The sequence below is a fragment of the Canis lupus genome, chromosome 38, assembly GCF_011100685.1.
Source record: "Canis lupus familiaris isolate Mischka breed German Shepherd chromosome 38, alternate assembly UU_Cfam_GSD_1.0, whole genome shotgun sequence".
Lineage (NCBI taxonomy): Eukaryota > Metazoa > Chordata > Mammalia > Carnivora > Canidae > Canis > Canis lupus.
In genome coordinates this window covers 24,119,688-24,129,420 of record NC_049259.1, presented here as the reverse complement: position 1 = coordinate 24,129,420, position 9,733 = coordinate 24,119,688, and the positions used below count along the sequence as shown (strand labels likewise).

The following is a 9,733-nucleotide window of genomic DNA, read 5'->3' as shown; positions in this document are numbered from 1 at the left end:
AGCCCTGTTAACCACAAAGTGGTGCTTTGGGTTTCTCTGCTGCTGAATTGTAGTGATCCCCAGGGAATCTCTTAGGGAAGGATAACTATTGAATAGAGTGATTTTCAGGAAACTCTGGGTTCCTGAACACGATACCCTAACACATCCTAGCTCAACTTCTGACAAGGTCCTGTAGTCGAGTAGTGACCGTATTTTTGTGTGAGGCACAAGGTATACACTCAAAGGAGACAGACCTGGGATACCTACACATATGCATCATCTCCTCTACCCCAAAATTGGCATAAATGGGATCAGAGAGAGGCCTGAGGGTAAAAGACTATGTTATCAGAAATACCAGTTCAACAGGATTTGGGGAAATTCTGCATATTGGTTCAGAAGATTGTCAGAAAATCTCTGTGTCATCCCTGTGGTAGACCTCCAGGCTGGGTAATCTAATGTAACTTAAACTCCCGGGCAAGGAGCAGAGCAAAGTGTGTCACTAATTCATCCCACAAGAGAGGTGTCACCTAGAACTGTTAACTGCGTAAGTCTGGCTGAAGCCCTGGAACACAGGCTTATTCCTCTAGGGGAATAAGGGCCAGGGTGTTTTGAATAGTAAGAGAGTACTTTCCAGTCCTGCTAGCTAGAAAACCAAGGAGGAGATCTGCTTTGCTGGTGGTACCAACCTGGAGCCTACTGTATTCTGTTGTGCACACAAATGCAGTGAAAATACCATGAGGTGATTGGAAAACAGAGATGGAGGCACTATTCTTGGTTGTTGGTGGATTCTCCAGGAGTGGCAGTAATTGTTGGAGGAGGCTGCAGGAAGATTGGGGGGATCGGGATGTGCTGGGCCAAGCTCAGGAGCCATATGCCCTCAGCCAACCATGGCTGAAAGAATGCTCGTCTGCCGTCTTCTACCTGAGAAATGAAGAAAGCTGAGGGTGTGGACAACTTGGTTAAGTGGAGTGATGTCAACTAGGATGAGGATCTAGGCTCCTAAGATATCACCTTCCTCGTGAAGAACGATATTGATGCAGAACATGATCTGGAGCCTGAGTTCACAGGAAAGGTCATGTTGAAGGCTCCTTCAGGTTACTCACAGAGGGGACCTATTGGTTTTGGGGACTTCGACTTTGCTCCTAAGGAATTAAAATTAGTTTATGATTCTCCTTTGTTGACTCTGTCCTCACTCTTACTTTCTTCTGTAAATGGTCCTGTCATTTGATGGTTCTTAACATCTAAACTTTCAGCTCTTTGGTTCATCACTGTTCCCAAATAGTCAGTCAGCAAATCCTTCTTTATAACTTCTTTTACACTCCATTCCCCTTTCCATGACCCTGATCCAGGTGTGAACAAAATGTAACAATCCCATTGTTGATAATGTGATAACGACCACAAACTGACCAGGAGTTCAATTATTATAGCAAATAAGAGAAATACCTATTTTATGGGGGGTGGTGCCCGGATGGCTCAGTTGGTTAAGTGTCTGACTCTAGATCTTGGCTCAGGTCATCATCTGGTGGTTGTGGGATTGAGCCCTACCCTGGGCTCTGTACTCACTGTAGAGTGTGCTTTGGATTCTTCCTCCCTCTCCCTCTGCCCCTCCCTGCTCTCTCACACATGCTCTCTTTCAAATAAATAAATAAATAAATAAATAAATAAATAAATAAATAAATAAATAACTTATTTTATGTATGGTTAAAACTGATTGAATACTAATAGACATTTAAACGGAAACTGCTATATTGAAGACATTCTCCTACATGCTTTATTTTTTTTTAGAGCTTTTATTTATGTATTCATGAGAGAAACAGTGGAAGAGGCAGAGACACAGGCAGAGGGAGAAGCAGGCTCCCTGCAGGGAACCCAACGCAGGACTCGATCCCAGGATCCAGGGATCACTCCCTGAGCCAAAGGCAGACGCTCAACCACTGAGCCACCCAGGCATCCCTCCTACATACATGCTTTATACATATTAATTCATGTGATCCTCAGAACAACTCTGAGGCAGACACCATTATTCCTATTATATAGGTAAAAGACAGAGGTCACAAGACTAGTAAGCACTGTAGGCAATTTTGCTCCCAAACCCCATGCTTAACTACAATACTACACATTCAACAAGTAATTGATGGAAGACTACCTAGTGATAGGTAATGAAATGCAGCAGATACACAAAGTAAAGTCCTTTATCCACAGAACTTCCATGATAGTGGAGGGCAGGTGAAACAGACAGCAAATAAAAATACTTTATGTGAGATAATAATGACACCTGATATAATTTCAACCTGATGTGAGGAAGGGGCTCAGAGGGAGGAGAATGGGCTGTTATTGCATAGACAGTAGACAGAATGAGCCACTCTGTGAAGGTGGCTTTTGAGAGAAGACGTAAAACAAGAACAAGAACCATGCCAGGCAGTGTCTGGGGAAAGAGCATCCATTCCAAGCAAAGGAACTGCAAATGAAAGCCACATTGTACTGGGCATGTTCTTAAAAACTGTTAGACCTTCAGCATGGCTGAACATGCAGTATATGGTGGGGAACTGGTAGGAGGTTAGGCCTTTGAAGAATACTGGTAACCTACTTTTTTCTTGACACAGAAAATGAAGCAAACACCTCCCTTATAGGAAATTCCTCTTTTTTTTAATGTGGAATTTGGGTTCTGGGGCACATATGGCTTTGTAGTGGTAAGCAAAGGTGTTGCTACTAGTGCTTGGGGGATGCTTTCAATATGACAGGTATTAAGAATACTTTTTAAGTCTTTCAATGTACTGAGTTCCAACTGGACTCAAAATAAATAAAAACTTGAAGAGCTACCATTTTCATAAAGGAGAAATGCATACACACGCACCGAATATAAGCTCGTAGTTATTTTTCCTCTTGGATTTGCCTTCCTAGCATCTCATTAATATTTCTAATTTCATGTATCCCACGTTTCATAATTATTTGTGTATTTAATGCATAAATGTACAGAAATATTGTGAATGTTTAAGGTTTGAAGAGTAGTTTGCTGTATTTGTGTTGTAACTAAGATGGCTTCAACCCACTACAAACTTTAAGCCGGTACATGTTTTAGAGAGTTTTTCCATCCACACACAAAAGCTGCATGGAACAATAAAAATATACACATCCACAGGTTGAAATTCAGATTTAGTCCAAGGAAGTAGGCAAGGAACAGAAGTGAAGCCATCCTCCCCTTTGTCCTGTTCTTCTCTGCAGGTCTCTGCTCCAGAGAGTGGCCAGAAATGATGTTTTTTTGGCAGAGTGGGCCCTCAGACAACTAATGTCCTGTAGGTCACTCCGAGGCAGATTCCCTTTCACAGAGTAGAATGGGAACCACTGGGATCTTTGACTTGAGAAGAGATATAATCTGACTTCTTTTGGGTCTTTTTTTTTTTTTAATTAAGCTCTTTAATTATGTGTACACAGCTTTTAGAATGGTAGCATTTTGTAATATTTAGAGATCTTCAAGTTTTATTTTTTAATGCTGACCTTTAAATTATCCTTTTTTTTTTCAAGAACTAGAGGTTTAGAACTCTTGTAAACTGGAAAATGTTTACTGATGATGTTACTAACAAGCACCTCAAAAAGGCAGAAGGAATTCAACATGGGACTTCTTCTTAGGGTTGTCCTATTTTGTTGAGAATAGATAGACTTGGGGACAGGGGAAGCATGGACGTAGAGCTATTTCAAGCCTACTGTAAAAACTCAAGAAGACAATGACCATCGTAAACTACAGGGCTGGAGGTGGAAGGGGCGGGCAGAGACCTGAAGCTGTGTGTTTTGTAAGCAGAACCATTAGAACTGGATGACAGATTCCACCTGCTGTATTATATGTACTAAAAAGATAGGAATGACCCCCAGTTTTTGTTTTGAGGAGCTGGAATTCCATTCAGAATTATAATTAATCAAGAGACGTAAGGCTGTGGGAGGAACAGAGTTGGAGGACAGACTGAGAATTCAGCTTTGGATGTTTAATTTGAAATGCCCGTTAAAATTCAGAATGGAGAGTTTAGACAAGCCACTGGGTTTAGGTCTAGAATTGAGATGTGTCTATGCTGAAGACACTTACTGGAGAGCAGTAACACGTTGGAGAAATACTCCACAATGTTTGGGTTAGCCACACCAACCGATGGTTGGAAGACATTGCTGAGGCTGCTGGTCGGAAGCAAGGATTTTGTGCTGTGGGCAGAAGGGAAGGAGCGTCCAGTTCTTCCTGCTGGGTTGTGAGAGAAGCATCAGAAATGTCACAGAAACTGAGAATCGGCTTGCTCACAGGGGGACCCTAAGCTGCAAAGTTATAGGCCCAGAGATGGACAATATTTCAGTTTTGAATGTTGTGGGTTTCTGAGTATTTTGGAAATATCAGAAGCACAGAGCAATGCCCTCCGAGGAACAGGAGGAGAGCAGGACGCATTGTTACTCCTCCCTAACAAGAGAAGGCAGGAACTGAAAGTAAATATGTAGAAACTTTTACAATTCAATTGAATAATTTTCTGTATATAGATCTAATAGTAAGACAAAAGCAGTTCCTGTACGTCCTTTTAATTTTGGTTTTTAAATAATTCACTTTCATTATGTTTTACAACATCACTGGTATGTAATAAATTTTCGGGAGAATTAGTCTTTCACCTCAAATAAGTTGAAAAGCAAGGACATAGAATATGAGGAGAGCATCTGGCCATAAATAAGAGTGGAACTAAGGAGCAGGACACACAGGCCTTTGTGTGTCACGATGAATTATTGGGATGTGATCTCACAAGACGCCCAATGTGTTTTTAAAAATATATTTAAAAACCCCTTAGAAAAATGTATCTCAAGCATGTGTCAAAATCTACTAATGTACTAACAGGCAAACCAGCAAGTTGTTGGCATAATAAGAAATACGAGTTTCAGGAAGGGTGTGGAACTGGGGGAGTGACAAGTTTGAGAACCAGAATACGTACCAAGTCAGAGTGATTATCATTTCATTTCACAGATTCATAAAAACACGATGGTCAAGTGCATTCTTTATGCAGGAAGTCTATAGAAGGATGATCTGAGATACCAGGTGTGCAGACATATGGTCAGAAGAAGAAAAGCAATGAAGCAACTGATAGAGACCCAGCTTTGTCTAAAACTGGGGTAGCATGCTAGCTAATGGGAAAGCACCTGTGGGGCACACAGAGACCTGCAAGTCACAAGTTCTGATTTTCAACGTTGCCAGGGTTTTCCCCACAAGCTCGTGACACACATCACCCGTTTCTTACTTGAGGATATTTTATTTTGCTTTTCTGCCACAGGAACGAGTGTGTGATCGGGATGAGCTGCAGTGTTTCATCTTAGAAAGATACCGGGTTCCGTAGTGTAAAGGATGGAGTTAAGAGATCAAGACACATTTTCAGTGTTTACTGTGTAAATTGACAAAGGACTCAACCAAAGCAATGGCAGAAGGTAGGTCTCGGTGACACAATCCAACCCCAGCTAGGAGTTAAACAGCACACCGTTGGGGGAGAAAGCCAGTTTGCTTTAAGACAAGGCGATATCACTGTCTGTGGACTTGACTTCACTCTCCTCTGAAACTTAGCGGAGGTCATGCAGTGACCATGGTCATGCCAGTGGTTACAGGACAGCGTTGGGCACAGGGATTAAAGAAAGACAGAGCTGAGACCTGGGGTGTAGATGCGTGAGGAGCTTTCGCTTATGTTGGGACGTGGCTAACATCCCTCGGAGAGTCATGTCATTCGGGAGCCCCTTTGTAGGGGTGTGTGCACCTGTGCTGCCTGTGGGTCCTGTAGGGACAGCTCTGCAAATGGCACCGTACATGGCAGTGAACCAGCCCGCACACAGCTTCTGTCTGGAAACCATTCTGACTCTCTTCTTAAATGTGTGCATACCCGGGGTTACTGAAAACTCCAGCCTAGGTCACCTCAAGAGGGAAGTAGTGTATTACTTGCTAACAAGGCATGTGTGGGATTCAGCTACAGAGATTGTATGACCTTTGTAATGCCATACAACTCTGTAAGATTGTATGGCCTAAAATAGCATTCAAGGACAATTAATCAACTGTCCTTGATCAACATATCAAAATATCATATCAATGATATGTCCATCATCATAGCACAATCCCCCCCACTTTTTTTTTCTTTTTGGGTTACTATGTCTTTATATAATCCATAGGAAAAATAAATATTTTTACATCATTGAAAACATAAAATAGAAGCCCTCTCAGCTGCCCCAAATAGGGTCAGGTAGTTGGTAGACTAATTCAAAAAAAGTCTGGTAGAGCGGAAAATGGAAAGAATGGCCTTTATATAATTGAAATGTTTTATTTCAACTGAATATACACATATTTATAAATATTTTCACTTGGGGATAAGGCTTTTACTTCAAGTGTCGGCCCCTGTGACTGGAGCCCTTTAGAGCATATCTAGCAGAAGCCCACCCGTAATTCATTAGAAAAACTTTCAGGAATTTACAGATGGGCAGGAACTTAAGGACATTTGCAAAATAATCTAAGCAAATGACACTTCTAGGTTTTTATGATTTTCCTTTCTTCTGTGATTTTCTTGGTCATATTTTATTTTATCAAAACACCATCTAGCTATATTACAAACAAATCATCTTTACTGCAATCATACTTCACCAGGCCATGCTACAAAATTACATGTCACAAGCAGAATAATTAGAATAATAAATACAACCATCGCAGGTGGTTTTGAGAACACCCATAGACAATTTAATATGTATGGGCTGAACCACACAGACATCCCAGAAAGCAATATGCTGGACACGCGTGTTTATTATACAGAGGGAATCAGTGGGAGCTTTACACAGAGAAGAGAGCACGCTGTCTAACTTGTTATATAAAATATGTTCCCTGTTTATAAGTAATTTTCACAGTCACACAATTAATGATAACCATTTTTCCTTTGGGTGATGAAACATTATCTTAACAAATCAGGGGATTTTTTATTCTAGTATGGGTTGGGTCACTGGGCAGAGAAAAGGTCTAATTAATAGTAATCGATGCTCCCAGCAAGAAGACAAGCTATGTGCTCACTAGATAATCCACATATTCATAAGAAAAAAAAACCCCTCAGTTGTCAGGATGAAAACTTCAAGGCACATCAGTTCAAAGGGTCTTACATATCATCTGAAATTGAAATAATAGATATAATAAAATAATAAAGTAATAGATTTAAAATCTTAGTGTTTATAGTTCAAATTATTACAGTTGGATGTTAGAGTCATTGTGAAGTTAGCATTATGACCACTGCAGGGTCAGTGAGCTGCAAGATCCAGGCCATTTGAGCCTTCCCAGAGCATTGTGTTCCACTTTATTTTTAACAAAAATTTTTATTGTCAATTTGCCAACATTTAGCATAACACCCAGTGCTCATCCTGCCAAGTCATTGTGTCCCACTTCAGCAGCAAATATGATGTCACTAGTGGTTGTTTTAGGTCCGTTATTAAAATAAAATTATGTCCACTAAAAGTTTGAACACATCACCATGAAAACAAAGCAAAATTACAAACAAAAATTAATGTGTTTAAAAAAAATTAATGTGTTTGATTTATAATTAATATAATAAGAAACTAGTATTAAATTTTGAAAAAAATTCTGGTAATAGTGATCAATGCTTTCATCACTGGAAAACCCAGTTCGTTAGTATTGAAATCTTGCTCTTCGTTTAAGGCCCACCTCAAATTTTCTTTCCCCTCTTCTCATCTCATTTATTCCAAACTTTCTTTTTTTTTCTTCAGCAGGAATAAATATTTGTTCTTTTGGCTCTTATAACTCTTAGTTTATATCCATTTCATAGATCTGATCGCTGTGCATTGTCATAGTTTTCTTTCACTGTTCATGTTCCTGCCTCTCCTTCATCCCTATAAGCTATTAATTTCTCCTTTTAATTTTTCCATTTTACATGGAACCTGGTGCATAGTGGGTTTACTACATAGATGCCTACGCAGATGCCTATGTCCTAGATAAGATGACGCCAGTAGCTTTGGATCCTGTTCTCTATTCAACCAGGAAAGCTAACCACGGCCACATTTTAGTTTGAGTATTGTCCTCCCTTAAAAAACCTTATCCTTTTCTCTTTTTGCCAAGTGTGAGTTGTTTTCCAGTTTGTTTGTTTTGGGAGAGACTGTGAGCAGGGAGGGACAGAGGGAGAAAGAGAGAGAGAATCCTAAGCAATTTCCACTCTCAGCAGGGAGCCCAATGCAGGGCTTTATATCAGAACCCTAAGATCGTGACCTGAGCCAAAATCAAGAGTCCCATGCTCAATCCACTGAGCCACCCAGGCATCCCTGTTTTTTTGTTGTTATTGTTGTTGTTTTTTAGCCAGGCATTGGACAATGTGGCATGTAGACCGACTCATCCTTTTTCTGGAATGGGGAAGAAAGAAAAAGGGAACAGTGGTCTTAGTCTTTGGAAATGTTGACAGCATTGGGACAGGATTGGTAAAAGGCCAGAGAAAATGTTCTCCCTTTGACTTCTGTAGCTTCCCTCAATAATTTTAAGGTTTTTTGTTAGATTACTTTGGTTGCCACAGGCATCCCCAGAACTCTTTTGAGGGCAGTCTTCACCTCCTGATTCCTCAGACTGTAGACAAGGGGATTAAGTAGGGGAGTAACCACAGTATAGGTCACTGCCACCAACTGATCCTTGTCTGAGGCAGACTTGGATCTGGGCCTCAGGTAGATGATGGACGCACAGCCGTAGTGCACGATGACCACTGTGAGGTGGGAGGCGCAGGTGGCAAAGGCCTTCCTTTTTCCCTCAGCCGAGGGGATCTTCAGGATGGTATTAAGGATGAAGCCATAGGAGATGAGAATTAGCAGGAAAGGCACCATGATCACCAAGATGCTGAGGCTGAATAGAGCCAGTTCTTTCACATGGGTGTCTGTGCAGGCCAACTTAATAACAGGTGCCATGTCACAGAAGTAGTGGTTGACCCTGTTGGGGCCACAGAAGGGCATGTCACAGATGAGATTGGTGGCCACCAAAGCAATGAAGAAACCTGTGACTCCAGACAGGGAAACCAACCCCAACCCTAGCCTTTTGTTCATGACAAGTGTATACCTCAGAGGCTGGCAAATTGCCACGTAGCGGTCATACCCCATCACAGCGATGAGAAAGCAGTTGGTGCAGGCAAAGCCAAGGAAGAAGAAAAGCTGGGCAGCACAGGCCACAAAGGAGATGCTCTTGGTGGCTGAGAGCAGGTGGACCAGCAGCTGAGGGATGATGACAAATGTGTAGCAGGACTCAGAAAAGGAAAGGATGAATAAGAAACCATACATGGGAGTGTGTAGAGTCCGGCTGCAGCGGATAACAGCCATGATGGTTGCATTGGCCAGTAGGATTGTCAAATACAGGAGAAGGAAGATGACAAACAGCAGTAGCTGGAGCTCCCCCAGGCTAGAGAAGCCCACCAGGACAAACCGTGTAACCATAGTGGTTCTATTGAAACTGTGCATCTGGATGACTTCTTTCTGTGAGTGAGTTTGGGAGAGACAAAAGGATGACTGTCATTGTAATAAAAACATTTTTCTGATGCTTTCTCTTTCAGTATCATATTTTCAGGCCCAGAATATTGATAAGTCTCTCTCTCTCTCTCCAGGTCTCTCTCTCTCTCTCTCTCAACAAAAATACTCCCTTTGATGACTTTTACAGGAAATTATTAATCTCCAGTAATGGAAGAATGATTAGCAATATTATAGAAATATACAAAGATTAAAAAAAGTAACAAAAGAAGCAACTTCG

At 41.2% G+C, this 9,733-nt stretch overlaps 1 protein-coding gene across 1 annotated transcript; it reads right to left on the bottom strand.

The window, feature by feature from the left end:
• Window positions 1-8,499: 8,499 nt before the first annotated feature.
• On the bottom strand, window positions 8,500-9,447 carry OR10T2 (olfactory receptor family 10 subfamily T member 2). The gene has a single exon (NM_001388903.1). The coding sequence runs from the start codon at window positions 9,445-9,447 to the stop codon at window positions 8,500-8,502; it is 948 nt and encodes a 315-aa protein (NP_001375832.1).
• Between the last annotated feature and the right edge of the window lie 286 nt (window positions 9,448-9,733).

What these genes read in the sequence shown, in the direction of transcription:
- OR10T2 (NM_001388903.1), bottom strand. Translation starts at nt 9,447, where the DNA reads ATGCACAGTTTCAATAGAACCACTATGGTTACACGGTTTGTCCTGGTG.